General features: G+C 29.0%; 3 protein-coding genes across 12 annotated transcripts in view; all 3 read right to left on the bottom strand.

Moving 5' to 3' along the window:
• Window positions 1–3,704, bottom strand: part of LOC116851892 (glutamyl aminopeptidase-like) — an 11,000-nt gene extending 7,296 nt beyond the window's left edge. Inside the window, exons 1-4 of one of the 4 annotated variants that reach the window (XM_032831778.1) lie at window positions 3,588–3,704; window positions 2,509–2,780; window positions 768–1,050; window positions 385–575 (exon numbers count right to left, since the gene is read on the bottom strand). In XM_032831778.1, coding sequence (XP_032687669.1) covers window positions 385–575; window positions 768–1,050; window positions 2,509–2,573 — 539 coding nt within the window. In that variant the 5' untranslated portion in view covers window positions 2,574–2,780; window positions 3,588–3,704. Of the gene's footprint in view, window positions 1–384; window positions 576–767; window positions 1,051–2,055; window positions 2,329–2,508; window positions 2,781–3,587 lie in introns of those variants that run through there. The other 3 variants (XM_032831779.1, XM_032831780.1, XM_032831781.1) reach the window with 3 other exon arrangements.
• A 1,881-nt stretch (window positions 3,705–5,585) lies between these two features.
• Window positions 5,586–13,753, bottom strand: LOC116851893 (glutamyl aminopeptidase-like). 2 transcript variants are annotated; one of them, XM_032831782.1, is made up of 13 exons: window positions 13,452–13,753; window positions 13,189–13,376; window positions 12,021–12,544; window positions 11,101–11,571; window positions 10,071–10,257; window positions 9,764–9,923; window positions 9,548–9,629; window positions 8,623–8,987; window positions 7,519–7,793; window positions 7,109–7,305; window positions 6,588–6,890; window positions 6,427–6,505; window positions 5,586–6,192 (listed from the first exon to the last, which is right to left on the bottom strand). In XM_032831782.1, the coding sequence occupies exons 3-13, from the start codon at window positions 12,524–12,526 to the stop codon at window positions 6,034–6,036; spliced, it is 2,784 nt and encodes a 927-aa protein (XP_032687673.1). In that variant the 5' UTR covers window positions 12,527–12,544; window positions 13,189–13,376; window positions 13,452–13,753; the 3' UTR covers window positions 5,586–6,033. The 2 variants fall into 2 exon arrangements, with proteins under 2 accessions (XP_032687673.1, XP_032687674.1); XM_032831783.1 differs by lacking the exons at window positions 13,189–13,376; window positions 13,452–13,753 and having other exon boundaries at window positions 5,587–6,192; window positions 11,101–11,464; window positions 12,021–12,164.
• Window positions 13,754–14,652: 899 nt separating this feature from the next.
• LOC116851906 (glutamyl aminopeptidase-like) overlaps window positions 14,653–17,307 on the bottom strand; it is a 9,184-nt gene continuing 6,529 nt past the window's right edge. For all 6 annotated transcript variants that reach the window (XM_032831822.1, XM_032831825.1, XM_032831823.1 and 3 more), the window contains 5 exons: window positions 16,503–16,777; window positions 16,095–16,288; window positions 15,584–15,886; window positions 15,411–15,489; window positions 14,653–15,218 (listed from right to left, as the gene is read on the bottom strand). In XM_032831822.1, the coding sequence (XP_032687713.1) occupies window positions 15,078–15,218; window positions 15,411–15,489; window positions 15,584–15,886; window positions 16,095–16,288; window positions 16,503–16,777 (992 nt within the window). In that variant the 3' untranslated portion in view covers window positions 14,653–15,077. The remainder of the gene's footprint in view (window positions 15,219–15,410; window positions 15,490–15,583; window positions 15,887–16,094; window positions 16,289–16,502; window positions 16,778–17,307) is intronic.

Here is a 17,307-nt window from a genome sequence, read left to right as displayed (position 1 = left end):
TATATATATATATATATATATATATATATATATATAAAGACTATTAAAAATTTTAATATACTATTATAATATTTTAATAGTCTTTATATATATATATATATATATATATATATATATAAAGACTATTAAAATATTATAGTTTAAAAACGAATATTACATATCTAAAGTTTAGAATTATTGTTATATATATATATATATATATATATATATATATATATATATATATTACATACAGGATATTCGGCAATTTGTTTTGCAGTGGCTGGTACAGATATAACGGGTCAATATAATCAGAAACGTGTATGTACATGAGAGACTAAATATTATCGTTAGACATCTTGTATATATAAATTTATAATTCAAAATATTGCATCTTTTACTTACGTTTGATTATTAGTGGTCCAAGTAGTTGGATAGAAAATATTCTGGACATTATTATTTAAAACGGATCTAATAACTAGTATTAACCGATATTGTCCTTTAGTTAGTTTTACGTTAAACTTCAAAATTAAAATTTCCTTTTTTATGCAATATTGGAACTCGAACAGTTTATACTGTTCATCTCCCGGTGCGGCCTTTGACAATGAATTAAACGTCGTAATTTTCGTGTGCGTATAAAAAAAAAACTTCAGTAAATATCGACAATATGATCCGCCTTAATGACCTTGATATTGACATATAAAACTTTTGATATATTGCTCTGGAAGATGATATCTGTATCATACGTAAAGATCAAAATCATTAGGGCGAAGTCCATTTATAATTACATCAGCTTCGTAACCGCGTGTCGATGTTGTGTGTAAGCTTATGTTCCACGTTGGTTCCTTGACGTCGATCAAAATATTTAGGTAGGTTGACAAAACTCTTTGACGTGGTTTTACAATGATTCTGACATCATATCTTATTGGTATTACTTCAGAGATGTTTAAATTTTCAGAAACACGTGAACAATCTGTTATATTCTTAGAATACATTCCACCAGCCATTATGACGGTATATATCAGAATGACTCCAAGAAGTAGTATTAACCTCATTTTCGTCTCCATGTATCTACACAAAAATATTTATCTCCTATCTGAATAAAGTAATATATTATATGAAACACACGTGATGACATCGTCCTTTAAATTGGAATTTCAGATAAGAAAGAAGAAGAAAAAATGGAAGGCGTTTGGACTATAGTGATCGTCGACATCTGTTGAGGGGAGCAATACACATACTGATAATGTGTAATATATATTTACGTTACTTATTCCACAGCCAATCAAATAATTATTTTGACGTTCTACTAATGCAAAGTCAAAACTAAGCCGATAGAAAAACAAAATGACGTTATGTTTTTGAAGAGGCACTATGAAAAACGTTTTAGTAGCGTAGAATATCCAGAAATGTTAGAGATATAATATAAGCATCCATTGATTGCATATTTTGCGATATGGACAATGATAAAGTCTTAATTATTATCTACGTTATATCCGATAAATATAGCATCACAGACGAAATGCAATAATTTCTCGTAAGAAATAATATAGAAATATTTAAAAAAGTTACAACAGTGTGTTAGAATTAATTAATTCTTGCGTATTATTTTGACAGCTTTAATTTTGATTTCCAGCAGTGCTCACGCGCTATAACCGTAGCGCAGATTGTGCAATTACATTCCAATTCACTTATAAATAATGGAATTTACTTGCGTTATCACAAAAATATGTTACAAAATATATTGCAAATTAAAACGCAATTTTTATGGAAGAAAGAATAAATTAAACTTCAGAATTGTATTTCCTGATATGCTCGTTCTCTCAGTTGTGAGATAATTAAAGAATATATATATATATATATATATATATATATGTGTGTGTGTGTGTGTGTGTGTGTGTGTGTATCGATATTTACAGAAAGACTTAATGATGTTAACATAATCGTAACGTAATCGTAATAATTAATATAATTTTTAACGAGTGAGATGATAATACCATCGAGTGCTAGATGAAACGTTCGTTATGTCTGTTCCTCACTAAATACTGTAATAATACTTACTGTAATAATACTTACTGTAATAATACTTACTGTAAGTTATATTTACTGTATAACTTAAAATCTAAAAACAACGCTTGTAACTTTTCTTGCAAAATGTCTAGTTACTCATGCCGATTTTTCACTAATAAATATTTCTTCAATAATTTACTATTCACAACTGAATTAATTCACTAAAAAAAATAATTAAAAACTGTCGTATCCTTTTCCTTCCCGAGAAATCGCTTCAAACTAATGACAAGAACCGATACATCTGATATATTTATATATAAGAACTTAAGTAGACGAGCTAAACTATTATCGTTATATATAAGAAATGCCGTCTCTCAGTAAACACATACACGCAAGTGATCTACGAAAACAATATAATACAAAACATCTATTTGATATATGATTTGTCTCAACAACTTTGCACTTTCAACATGTACTAACAGCTGATAAACATTATCTATAAAATTTCTTTTTACTCACCTTGATACGATTACTGTGAGAAAACTTAAAATAAAGTGACATATATGCGAAAAAATGTTAAACATAGGGTACCACACTGTAAAATCTGTCTCTATTTTTAGATGCTTAGTAATATTGATGAAGACATAAGATTCTAATTGATTTGTTGTTGTGAAATAAAATGCATCATTTATGAGTGGGCACGATTAATGGGAGGTATATGTAAAAAATTTTTCTTTTGTAAGTCGATATCAGTAACCAGTTTTTGATGTCGTAATTAACACGATAGTAACCTGTTATAAAAGGTGTTTCATTAGATTATTCTCTAATTAATTTATTATTTATTGGATTATTATATTTTTAGATTGTTTAATTATTATTATTAGCTTATTAAATTTTGATTGCGTTTATCGAGAAATATTTTTCATATGGATTATTTTACATCTACCTCAAATACATTTGTTTGCGAAAAAAGCTTCAATAAAAATGAACATATGTTTATGAGATTTATGAAACATTCGAAAATTTCAAAATATACAAAGTATTTCACATAAGGCGCAATCATGCGCAGGTAAGGCGCACTAAACCGAACGGAAAATATCCTCCACTATTTTTGCAAATAGCGGTTATTATAAACACTGTAAAATTCTTTATTATATTATATCTTCCTCATAATATAATTAGACTAAACATTTCGCGCTTTTTTGTACATTGTGTAAATTAAGTTGTCTTATTTAAAAAAAATGAAAGATTTATGTTGTAACCCATTATTGTCGAAGTTCTAAAGATTGATATACTTAAAATTGTTCTAACATACTTTTTGCGTAAGTTACCTTAAAATTCCTGGTAAAACTATTTCATATTTTTACTCCAAAACATGAAACGTCATTAAATATTTTAATAATTACCATGACATACGTGCCATTTAAACAATAAAATGAGTTAATAATGTAACGTTGTCCGTTAAGTCACGCGTGCGTGCACAATGGATATAAAAAATTATGTTTAATTCGTACGACATAGAACATGTATAGATAACAATTACAAAGCGTTGGAGAATGAATACATTTTAAGCAGTGGGATATATTCAGTGAAGTTACCTCGTGGACGTCATTACATATCTCTTCTGTTCAGCTTAAATTGTTCTATTCACATCTCAGTCTTCTTGCATTAAATTACCAGATATTTTTATGTGTGTGTGTGTGTGTGTGTGTGTGTGTGTGTGTGTGTGTGTGTGTGTGTGTGTACACGTAAATTTATATACAGGGTGTCCAAAACCTTTCTTGACACACTTCGTAGAAAAGTAGAACGAATTAGACGGAACAGAAAAGTCAAATACTATTTTGCGAAATTCGCAATAGTTTTCGAGTAATTAAATATTTTGTCTGAGCAAATTAGCGCTCGAGCCTGCACGCTAATTTGTTCCGACAAAATAATTAATTACTTGAAAACTATTGTGAATTTCGCAAAATGGTATTTGACTTTTCTATTCCGCAATTTTAATAATTCAGCTGATAATAATATCAAGTGCTAAATAAAAGGTTTGTTATTTTTGTTTCTTTCTAAATAATTTTGGGACAACTTACTGTACAACTTCAAGAAAAAAATTTCTGAAAATGACGCTTAGAGTTTTTTCTGTAAGATGTTCAGTTATGTTTGCCGAAAATTTGGGCTGATAAATATTTCTTTAATAATTTATTCACTGGAAAAAATAATTTGAGGATATCGTATCTTGTTCCTTCTTTACGAATCGTTTTAAATTAACGACGATAATTGTAGCTTATACATTTATATATAAAAACTAAAGTAAACAAGCTAAACTTCTATATAAGCGAAACTTATATATAAGAAACAGCGTCTGTCAGTAAACATATATACGCGAGTGATCTACGAAACAACACATACAAGACATCTATTCGATACATGATTGATCTTAAAGAATTTGCATTTTCAAAGTTAAACATTTCTTTATATACGTGAGTTATGCAGATGAAGAGTGTTTGAAGTATTTAAAACGTATTTAAATAAAAATGCGTTGACAAATGCAATTAACAATACTGACATTGGCAGTTACAACAATTTTCAAAGTCATTAATTCTAATATTCCTTAAACTTCAATGTTTATTTCCTTTTGTTTCCCCTAAACTTGGTTTCTTTTGTTGAGTTCTAATATTATTCTTTGTTAGATATATTATATGAGATATCTCAAATGTACGTTTATGGTAGCCATATTATCAGTCAAGTTTTGTACATTTGAAAATATTTTAATATATTTTTGAATCGTAAAATGTTTGTAAAATTACAGAAACAGTATGATTTATAGCATAATACTAACAATTACAAAGAATATATTGCTTTAAAATAACAAAGAAGTACATAGTTCCCAATCTCTTGCTTTCCAACATTCTCGTTTTCTCCATAATATTGATCTTTAATTCCTTTCTTTATACATTCTTTCCAGCACGTGAAATAAAGGATGAGTTGTATTTACATTTCCTTACATCGCGTGCATCTACTCATGTGCAATTTAAACTTGTCAAATCAGAGGGAAAGATCCTTTCTTATTTTTCAAACAAGTACCATAATTTTTTAGATATGAATTGTACAAAATTGGCAAATTTATGCGTTAAAACGACACACTTCTTTTTATATCTATTTTCCACATGTTTTCGTTATCGTTTTCGTTACCCAAATAATGTATAGCAATATCTTTTTTCGCAGAACAAGCCAAATACTTTAAAAGCTTTTTATTTTCCCGGTTTGTTCTTTCAGGAAAAATCGTGTGCCAAATCCTTAAGTTTACGCACTTGTAATGCATGTCTAGCCATTGATATGGCTCCTTGGTAATTAATTCTCAAACATAATGTAGAAGATACTAGTCTAACATGTTAAAATAATAAATAACGGTTATTAAGACAATTACAAATTTACTTTCGAATATATCAAACAATTTCTTAATAGCAATATTTCAGATGTTTAAGTTTATTTACGATAAAAGCGATTGCTATAACAAAGTATTCGAAGACACTGCAAGTTATGTCAACTAGAAACAAAGATAATACCAATAAAAACATGAACAACTAAGAGCTGCTGCAAAAAAATTTATTAAATTATGATAACAAAAAAATAATATCAATATAATGTACATACATAATGTTACAGTTACAAAGCGCGTATGTTCCAGTTCCTTTTTAACATAATTCTCATTTATTCATTAAGATATCTACTCTTCTCAAAATAAATTTCCCTCAACGTATCTAATGAACGATCTTTCATACATTACGTAAATAATAAAAGAATAAATCTTTTTTTATGTCAGATATAGATCTTATCAAAATGTTTAATATTATAGGAAGCCATGCAGCATATACCACATGTTAGTATTTTTAAAAAATTAAAAAATGTTATCGTTTTGGAAAAGCATTCTTAATAATAACAGTAATATAGTATGCAATATCATATAATGATTATTTTGATTATTTTATATAATATTGATTTGATCCTGGAGATTAAAGCGTCGATCTCTTTTAAACATTCTCAGTTCGATTATTCGTCTATTCGACTAAACTCTTGAAACTTGTCCAGCACTTTCGCTAAATATCTTTGCCGATGGATAGTCAGCACGTCGGTTGATTGCAGAAGATGTGAAGCAAATGAAATACCTCCCGTATCCGGAAGGAATAATCTGAGAACATATTCTCGTATCTGTAACAGTTAATTGAGATAGATATTACAACTCAGATATTAGACAGATATTAGAATTGAGTAAGATATTACAACTCTGTCGACATGATAATTACAGGTCAAAACAAAAATATCTTTTTTAGTAAATAAAACAACTTATTTTACACAATGTTTACAGAATAGTACAAAGTGGTTAAACAGAATCATATTTGCTAATAATAAATAATTTAAGGAATTTTAAACTGAAAAATTTACAATATAGAGGTCGTTCAATGTATACACATTCATAATCATATCACTTATTAAAATGCCAGCTGGGAAATCCTCTGGAAACCTGTAAAATTAAATTGAACTTTACTAGATACTGCTATATTTCCAAAGGAGAAACAACCTACTTTTATCACGAAAAATAATACCTGCTTACTATTGTACGATAATTATCGACCACATATCGTAACACAATATTTTTTCTAACATGTTTTCTCACAATCTTACGAAATATTGGTCCCATAGATTGTTCTAGTCTCGAGAAATAATCTGTCCGTAGCATCAAATTTAAGTAATATATGATGATCGAAGTATTTTCAGTACATGACAAATACTCTAAGAGCTCTGTATTATTATAAATCATACTTTTATTTAAAATAATTTTCCAATCATCTAAATTTTCTAACTTCGATCCATCACAAAGTATCCATTCTTTCGTCATTACCCAAAGTCTACAAAGTGAAATGAAATAAACGCTTATATATATATATATATGTGTGTGTGTGTGTGTGTGTGTGTGTGTGTGTGTGTGCGCGTGTGTAATAATAGTTTAGCGTTTGATATTATTTCTTAGTCATATTTAGTTAAAGAATTATATTGACTGTTGTAGTGTAGCTACATAATTCATCAAGTATTTTGAAGGATATATATGAATTACGAGAAAAATTACTTGTTTAGTTGTTCCAAATTATCTATATAATAATCTATTAAACGATGGGATGCAGTATTTTGACACACAGGGTGGTCAAGTTTACAGGCCCACATCCGTACTAAATGTCTTAGCGATTTTCTCATTCGATCATCACTCGAATTCTCTTCGTATCCTATTGTGATAAGTACTCCATCAAGGATTTCGGAAAAGTGTCCCTGCAAGTCGTACGTTATACAACGTTAATAATGTCAAGTCACCTTGTTACTTAAGTTGACATCGTGTAGATTTTGTGTAGATTGATTCAACATGTGCAAAATTCTTTTAGATTTACAAGTCGATTAATTTGTTATATCATAACATTCTATTTTTATTAGCGTCTACATGTCTAACAGCTGATAAGCATTACCTATAAAATTCCTTATACTTACCTTAATATAATTACTTTCAAAGAACTTAAAGTAAGGTGACATATCCAACAGAATGTTAAACATAGGGTACCATGCGATAAAATCTGTGTCCCTCTTTAGATGCTTAGTGACTTCGACGAAAATAGAAGCACTGATTTCTCTTACTGTTACGAAATAATACGCATCATTTATCAGTTGAGCACGAGTAAGGGGAGGTATGTGTGGGGTATTGTTTTTTTGCATGTGCGTCGATAGTAGCATCCAGTTCCTGTCGTCGTAGTTAACACGGTAGTAACCTGTAATAAAAGAAATGTTATTAAATTATTTTATTATTACTTAGTTATTTTTTTTACTTTAAAATTTATTAGATCACTATACCTTATTAGATTCTTTTATTGCTGTTATTAACGTATTAAATACTTTTTCTATCATATACAATAGAATATTATTCAAATTTGTGAATTCATAAATTAAAATCCATATTCAGAACAATAGAAAACGATTTAACGATAGAATTTTATTCTATCATCCTTTATCAACTTTTTTTTACCAGGGAAACGTTAAACAAAATCGTTGCACTTTACAAATTCTAATGTAAAATTAATGTACTAGTGTATGAGAAATATATCTCCGATCGATTTCTAACATTATTTTATGTTCAAATTTTTATAGTGAGATTATCGAGAAATAAATAATTTACTAGATATTTTATATCTCGTACTTAAAATTGTAAAAATATCATATACAATATATCTTAAGAGGCATTTATTTTTCGACGATTCAATTCTAGTACTTTTATATGCAGAATGATCGGAGGTCACACATCATCGATTTGTACATCAATTTGTATCAAAAATCTACGTAATAGTATTGAAAAACATCAAGCTGATTATAATAAAGTTATAATGATGACTTCATGTGATTATAATAAAGTTGTACAGTTATTAAGCGTAGATAAGCGAATAATCTTATTTATTACAAGGCATCCCCTTTCAAACCGTATAAATTTTGTTTGAAACATTTTTTAGATTCAAAACTTAGTTTTCGAATAATCTCATAAAAATTAGGCACCATGTATCGAAAGGAACAGTATAGTATAGTAAATATGTTGGTATGTGCCCTTACCTGATTGTTCTACGTTGACTATGAGGAAATTATCTATAGGTATGTGCATATCATCATACCCTGCCTTTAGGGTACTATTCAAGTAACACCAATCATGCCACATAACATCCAAAGTATTGGAAGACATGTAAGTCATTTCCGTAAAATAATTGACAGGTATTATCCATTCATTATGATTAATCCGTGCATACAATGAGAGATAAGTCACAGGTCGCCGTTTGTCATAATAACGTTCGACAAGCAGCTCGGCGTGGTGTGTTTTCGTTAACCATGTATTCATGACTTCTTTTATCGTATTGCTTGTATCGTGGGCCATATTTCGTATGGAATAAGCTTCTTCCAATATACTCCATATATTCTTTGTACTAACATGGTAAACAACACGGCATTTTTAAATATTTGACTTTTAGAGCATGCTTTTGTAACATACATACACACACGCATATAAAAGATATATAGATATAAAGGAAAACGCATCAAAACCATATCATTTAACGTTCTAACTACTAACATTATTTAGTATATGTTCATGAAACAATGCTTAATATGGCATTATAACTGTGTAAATATAATCAATTTAGGATATGCTCCAATGAAATGCTCCCATTTTTTAGATGTGTCTCGTATAAACATTAAAAAAGAATATCAACATAATATTCCGTCAAATAAACAAACAACGATTGAATGTGTAAAGTTAGTCTGTGCATAATTTCATGCGTGTGCTTGGCATGCTGTAAGCAACTAACAGTTTTTTGCATATATCTCCCAATAAATAGTGATGAGTAGTCCAATAAATTGAGTTTTTTATAGCGCGTTCGTCAATGTGAACGTCAGAAAGCATAAAATTGAATATTGGCTAGCTTCATAAAATTTCAATGAAAATGAAATATAAGATCACAGAGTTATGTTTCTATCTGTTACTAACCGTTCGTTTACATATTTCCTGATAGCCTCGTTGAAAACTTTGGGACGGTAAAGTCGAGACAGCATGCGAATTAGAGCAAATGCTATGTCGATGTAAATGATGAAACATATAATTTAGTTATTTATACTCATGAAACATATAATTTAGTTATTAATATATTTATGAAACATTAAATAAGTTATGAATAATCAGGTATATATATTTATTCAACCTCACCTTTCTTATGATAGAGAAGAGGATAAAGTAATCCATCAATTCCAACACTGTTCTTAGCCTCGTTCATAATAGGTTTCCTTTCTAAGAGTATATCACTGCTTAGAGTGGGCTGTATAATTTTAACTACAAACAGTTCCATTAATCGGTTTGATTCCCATATCTAGAAACAACAGATTGTAGTTATCCGTTGTCGTTATTTATCTGTTGTTGTTGTAATATGTTTCTAAGTGTTTAAAAGTACTCAATAGTTAACTATTAAAAATGAAACCTTATTTGCAAATTATTAATTCTAACGACATAAAGTAACCTTGTCCATGACATAATAGCCGTAGAACGATGCAAATATCTCGTTCAACCATACATAATCAGTATCTAATTGCGGGCTGACAACACCTACGAACAACTGACGTGCCATTTCGTATGTTACTAACGTTATAACATCTAAATCCCTACACGGAAAATCTAAAACTTCGTCGAACGTAATATCTTTTTCCCTGTAAATTGAAAGAAAATAGATTTATTAAACATTATCATATTGATATATAAGATTTAAAATATTTCCGAATATATATATACTTTGTATATATCTTTCCCTTTCTACATTATCTACTTCTCTCTTTCTGTATTACTTCTCCTTTTTTTTATCATTATAACTGTCTCTGCATAGTATTATTTGTGATAAAATAATCAAGAATATAACTTAATTGTCCCCATTTTTCTGCGTAATAATATTTTAAAATTATATTTATATATTGTGTCCAATATAATACTCTATTTCAGAAAAAAATTTAGAATTGCAGGAGTTTCAATATATTGTAACGTGTGTGATGCGAACACCTAAATATTCGATATGTGTGCATTCTCGATATTTTAACAAATTATTAGTGCAATTATATGCAAAATTCCGTAAACCGGTAATACGTTAGATTTTCCGAAAGTAATGGCTCTTATTTGTAGCTGACAGAAACATATTGGAAGTATATTTAATTTAATTGAAATTTTAGGGAAAAAATTGAGAGAAAATGGAATAAAAGCAGCAAGGATAACCTGTCACGCATTAACCTACCAATAATGATAATAAATTATCTTTCTATAATTTGGTTATATTACATAAGTTCAAAAATATTTATTCACGATAATTTATGCCACTGTGTGCCAATTTGTTTTATACAAGAAGTCTTAATATTACTGTTGCTCATTAGCAATATTATATGCCTATGTACGATATACTCAATTTGTGCTCAAATAAATACGTTTTAACAAATTTCAGAATGTTAAGTATTCCTTGTAATGTTAACGCTTCCCGTAGTAATATTTTTAACATGATTATTGCATACCTGTAAACAACAAAACCGGGTGCACCCATTGATTTCATAGGACTATTTGGAAGTACGACATGGTTAATTTTAGGAGAGAATACCGATGCGTTCATTTTCATGTGAGTAACAAAATAACATGTTGCATTATCTGCCATTTCTAGCAAATAAGTGAATCTTTTACCCGCGTCTATTTTGTGCCACATATAATGGATATCGCGTTTATCAAAATCCATCGTGATATCATTGATTATCAAAAATACTATCAGATGAGTGGGCATCAAAACGAATTCTTTGAAAATTGTCAATTTTATGCCAAAGTTTGTAATCGCTGGCTCTACATAGGAAGAGTAGTTTTCGGACATTGTTGAAAAAACTGTGTAATCTGCGGGAAATAAGATGGATATGTTGTAAGTTGCTTTTACTCTCGGGTCGTCCCAGCATGGAAAGAATGCTCGTATCGCGTGTGGTGTGTAGAGATTTGTGAGCAACCTGTTGTATTGCAATATAAAGTATTTGATAAGGATAAATGTTCTGCTGTTGTGTAACTGTCTAATCAATGCACATATGCAAAACTGACGTTAATGTGGTGTTTTATTATAGATGTATATATTATAGATGTATTCCTATCGTTTTTAAGCACTAGATGCTTCATATGAAGTTTTCAAGTTTGTAGTATTATATCGAAAAAATTTGTAATATTATCAACAATAAATCTGTACTTTAAATATGTAATATACGTTCTGAATCTATAATATCAAACTTTTTCATTATATATATTACCTACAGGATATCCGTCAATTCGCTATGCAACCACTATGTACAGGCAAGACGGATTAAAAAAGTAAAAAAATTACGTGTTACAAGAGATGTTAATATGTTATCGTTAGACACCTTGTATATATAAATCTATAATTAAAAATATGTCATGTTTTACTTACTTTTGATTTCTGCTACTCCAAGTAGTTGGGTAAAAGATATCCTGGATATTGTGATTTATAATGGACCTATAAACTAGTGTTAACAGATATTTTCCTTTACTTAGTATTTCGTTAAACTTCAAAATTATAAGATTCTTGTTGTCACAATATTGGAACTCGGAAAATTTATAACGTGTACGTCTCGATTCAGCCTTTAAAAATGAATCAAATATCGTAACATTCGTGGCGTATAAAAGAAAAATATCATAGGCAGGTGGCGTTAGTGCGTGTAAGCTTATGCTCCACACTGATTTCTTGACGTCAATCAAGATATTCATGATGCCTGATAATATTCTTTGATCTGGTTTTACTATGATTCTAGCATCATATTTTATTGGCATTACTTCAGTGATATTTAAATTCTCAGAAACGGACGAGCAATTTATTTTCTTGGAATATATTCTATTCTCGTTAGCGACCGTGACGGTAAATATCAGAACGACTCCAAGAAATACTATCGACCTCATTTTCGTCTCCAATTATATCTGCACAAAAACAATTTTTCTCTAAGTAAAATAATACGTTATATGAAACACACGTAATGATATCGTCCCTTAATATGCAATTTTAGATAAGAAGGAAGAAAGAAAAAAGGAAAGCGTTTGAAGTTTAGATGGTCGACATCTGTTAAGGAGAGTTAAGAGAGTATAGGTATATCGGTGATATATAATACTACGTTATCTCCTCTGGCTAAATAAATAATTTTCTTGCTAATATTGGAAAGTCAAAATTAAGCTGATAGGAAAACAAAACAATGTTATATATTTAAAGAGATTCCTTGAAAAATATTTTAGTGGAATAGAATATTCAGTAGAATAGAAAATGTTAGGGATATACTATAAGCGTTCTATCGATTACACATTTTGTAATGTCGAAATAATGAAGTTTTAATTATTAACTACGTTATGTGCAATAAATATAATATCTTAGATGAAATGCAATAATCTCTCGTGAAAAATAATAAAGTAATAATTAAAAAAGATACGTTGAGTTAACTTTAACTAATTCTTGAATATTATTTTCACAATTTTAATTCTGATTTTAAGCAGTGCTTACGAGTTATAACTCTAGCGCGGGGGGATTGTGCAATTATATGTTCCAATTCACTTATAAATAATATAATACTTACTTGTGTTATCAGAAAACTATATTACGAAGTATATTGCGAATTGAAACGCAATTTTAATGGAAGCAAGCCACAGCTGTATTCTCTGATATGTTCATTTCTCAGTTGTAAGATATAAATGATATATATGTGTGTCGATATTTACAGAAAAACTTCATTTTGTTCACATAATTGTATTCTTATTGATTGCACTGATAATATTATCAAGTGTTAGATAAAACGTTTGTTATTTTTGTTTCTTTCTAAATAACGTTGAGACAACTTACTGTATAGCTTCAAGTTTGAAAATGACGCTTATGTTTTTTTCTATAAGATGCTGAGTTATGTTTGCCGAAAATTTGTGCTGATAAATATTTCTTTAATAATTTATTCATTGGAAAAAATAATTTGAGGATATCATATCTTTTTCCCTCTTGACGAATCGCTTTAAACTAACGACGATAACTGTAGCTTATATATTTATATATAAAAACTAAAGTAAACAAGCTAAACTTCTATATAGCGAAACTTATATATAAGAAAGGGCGTCAGTAAACATATGTATGCGAGTGATCTACGAAACAATACATACAAGACATCTATTCGATACATGATTGATCTTAAAGAATTTGCATTTTCAAAGTTAAACATTTTTTTATATACGTAAGTTATCCGGATGAAGAGTGTTTATTTAAAACGTATTTAAATAAAATTGCGATTGACAAATGCAATTAACAATACTGACATTGGCAGTTACAACAATTTTCAAAGTCATTAATTATAATATTCCTCAAGCTTCAATGTTTATTTCCTTTTGTTTCTCCTAAACTTGGTTTCTTTTGTTGAGCTCTAATATTATTCTTTGTTAGATATATTATATGAGATATCTCAAATGTACGTTTAGCCATATTATCAGTCAAGTTTTGTACATTTGAAAATATTTTAATATATTTTTAGATTGTAAAATGCTTATATAGAGTGTGTAAGATGTTTGTAAAATTACAGAAACAGTATGATTTATAGTATAATAATAACAATTACAAAGAATATTTATATGTTGCTTTAAAATAACGAAGAAATACATAATTTCCAATCTCTTGTTTTCCAAAGTTCTCGCTTCCTAGTATATACCTTTGCTTCCTTACTTTATACGTTTATTCCAGCACTTAAAATAATTATAGTTGCGAAAAGAACCGTCTCAGCCAAGAGTTGAACCTGAACCTCCCTACTTGCCGAAAAGAACGCCGTAATGAAAGGTTACGACTCAAGAGAGTCAATTTTTTCGCAGAAAAAAGTTTAGCAATTGCCTTGAGTGTTTCGCGCTTTTGCCAATATTTGCCTGGACTGCTTTACTTACCCTTATTATTTAATACAGATTATTAATAGACATATACAGAACGAAGGTTTAACAAAATAAAAACGATTTTCATGACAAAAGATACTTCAACTAATATAGTTGAGAATATCACATGAAGAAGGACAATGAAGAGCTGTTGCAGAAGAGTTTATTAAATAATAATAACCAAAAGACAATTTCAATACAATTACAATACATACGTAGGTCTGCAGTTACAATGCACGTATATACCAGTTCTTTTTCTATCACAATTCTTGTTTATTTATTAATATATCTGCTCATTATATATTATTAATAGATATCTCTCAACGTAATGAACAATCATTCATCTATTATATAAATAGTAAAAGGATGTGTCTTATTTCATGTCAGATCTGTTAGACTTTATATAAGCGTCAAAGGTAACTCACATACCACATTTTAGCAAATTTAATATTCAAAATTGTTTGTCGCTATGGAAACGGATTTTAAACGATAATTGCAATTGTATGGCGATTATTTCAAATTATTCCACATAGTGTCGATTTGTTCAAAGATCCGGGAAACTGTAGCGGCCTTAATAAACTTGACGATGAAACATTTGAAACTTACTCAACACTTTCCTTAGATATTTTTTCCGTTGGTATGTTAATGTTGTAAGTGATTCATGAAAATTCTCCGTATTCCCAGAAAAAATTTTATCTGCCAGTTCATGTAACTACAACAATCGTGTGTATCAATCGTTACAATTTCGACGATATGACAACAATGAGTTGTCTACACTATAAATCTTCTTTTTTTTAATAAATAAGACTATTTACAGAATGTACTGAGAAGCACAAAATGGTTAATTTATTTATAATATGAAGAATAAATAATTCAATAAAGATTTTTACAGTGTGATGCTTACCATATCAACGTCTTTTATCGAATATACATTCATAAGTATATCATTTAATAAAACGCCAGGAGGGAAATCTTGCTGAAATCTGTAAAATTGTAAAAAATTCAATTTAACTTTAGTAGTCACTGCTACATTTCTCAAGAATAAATAATGTATTTTTGTCACAGAAAGCTCAGTACCTGCTCTGTATTATATCAAAATTGTCAATTACAAAATTTAGCACAGGACTTCTCCTAACATGTTTTTTCACAATCTCACGACATATTGGTCCCATATGTTGCTCCATTTCCGAGAAATAATTTGTTCGTATCATCAAAGTTAAGTAATGCACGATGATCGAAGTATTTTCTGTACATGACAAATACTTTAGGAGCTCCATGTTTTTGTAACTTATACTTTTATTCAATACATAGTTCCATATATTTGGGTCTTCCAACTTTAATCCATCACATAATATCCATTCCTTCAATAATGCCGGGATTCTGCGGAATGAAAAGAAATATACGCTTTCGTGTGTGCGTGTACGCGTGTGAGTGTATGTGTGTGCGCGCGCGTGTATTAATAACAGTTTAGCATTTAATATTATTTCTTAGTCACATTTAGTTAAAGAACGATATCGACTGTTGTGGTTTAGCTACATAATTTATAAAATATTTTGAAGGATAATGTGTAGATTACGATAAGAATTACTTGTACAGTTCATCCCCATAATATATATAAAGCATCAAACTCTGGTATGCGGCAGTTCGACAGTCCTGGTGACCAAATTTACAGGCCCACTTCCGTACTAAATGTCTCAACGATTTCCTCATGGCATCATCTCCAAAATTGTCATCGTATCCTAACCTCGTAATTACTCCATCCAGAATTTCCAAAAAATGTTCCTAAAAAGCGTAGGCGCAGGTTATATAATGTTATTGTTATCAAGTCATTTTGTCACCGCAATAGGCATTGTTTTTATGCGCGCAGGTACAATATATGCAAAAGACTATCAGATTTATAAGCCGATTAATCTGTCATACTATGATTTCTTATTTCTTTTAGACAACATGTGTTAACAGCAGATAAGCGTTATCCATGAAATTTCCTTTTACTCACCTTGATACGATTACTCTCAGAAAATTTAAAATAAAGTGACATATGCGAAAAAATGTTAAACATAGGATACCACACTATAAAATCTGTATCCATCTTTAGATGCCTAGTAATATTGACGAAGACATAAGATCCTAATTGATTTGTTGTTGTGAAATAATACGCATCATTTATGAGTTGGGCGCGATTAATGGGAGGTATATGTGAGAAATTCTTTTTTTGTAAGTAAGTCGATATCATTAACCAATTTTTGGTGTCGTAGTTAACACGATAGTAACCTGTTGTAAAAGATGTATTATTAGATTATTATATTATTATTTTTTAATTAGATATTATTTATTGAATATTTATATTTGTAGATTATTTTATAGTTATTATTAACGTATTAAATTTTAATTGCATTTATTGAGAAATTCTTTTCATATAGATTATTTCACATCTACCTCAAATATATTTGTTTGCGAACAAAGTTTTGATTGAAATAATAATATGTTTATGAGATTTATGAAATATTCGGAAATTTCAAAATATAAAAAATATTTTACACAAAACGCAATCATACGCAGGTAAGGTGCACTAAGCCGAACGGAAAATATTCTTTATTATTTTCGCAAATAGCGGTTATTAACATGTTCTTTTACAATGTAAGTCACCCTAAAATTCCTGACTATTCCAAACTATTTCCAAACTAATTCCAAATTATTTGATATTTTCACTTCAAAACAAAAAATATCATGTAATATTTCTATAATTACTATATATATATATATATATATATATATATATATATATATATATATATATATAT

The sequence above is a fragment of the Odontomachus brunneus genome, unplaced genomic scaffold (assembly GCF_010583005.1).
Source record: "Odontomachus brunneus isolate Ranch 3 - 2012 unplaced genomic scaffold, Obru_v1 Obru_scaffold_196, whole genome shotgun sequence".
In the NCBI taxonomy this organism is placed as follows: Eukaryota; Metazoa; Arthropoda; class Insecta; order Hymenoptera; family Formicidae; genus Odontomachus; species Odontomachus brunneus.
The sequence above is the reverse complement of the archived record's forward strand: the minus strand, read 5'-3'. Positions and strand labels throughout refer to the sequence as shown.

Coding starts and splice junctions, on each gene's coding strand:
- LOC116851893 (XM_032831782.1), bottom strand. CDS start 12,526: ATGAGGTCGATAGTATTTCTTGGAGTCGTTCTGATATTTACCGTCACG. Junction 9,924..10,070: donor GCTATTATGTCATGGACAAG/GTTACTTTATGT, acceptor TGTTGTTTCTAG/ATATGGGAATCAAACCGATT. Junction 6,506..6,587: donor TATCGTACAATAGTAAGCAG/GTATTATTTTTC, acceptor TTAATTTTACAG/GTTTCCAGAGGATTTCCCAG.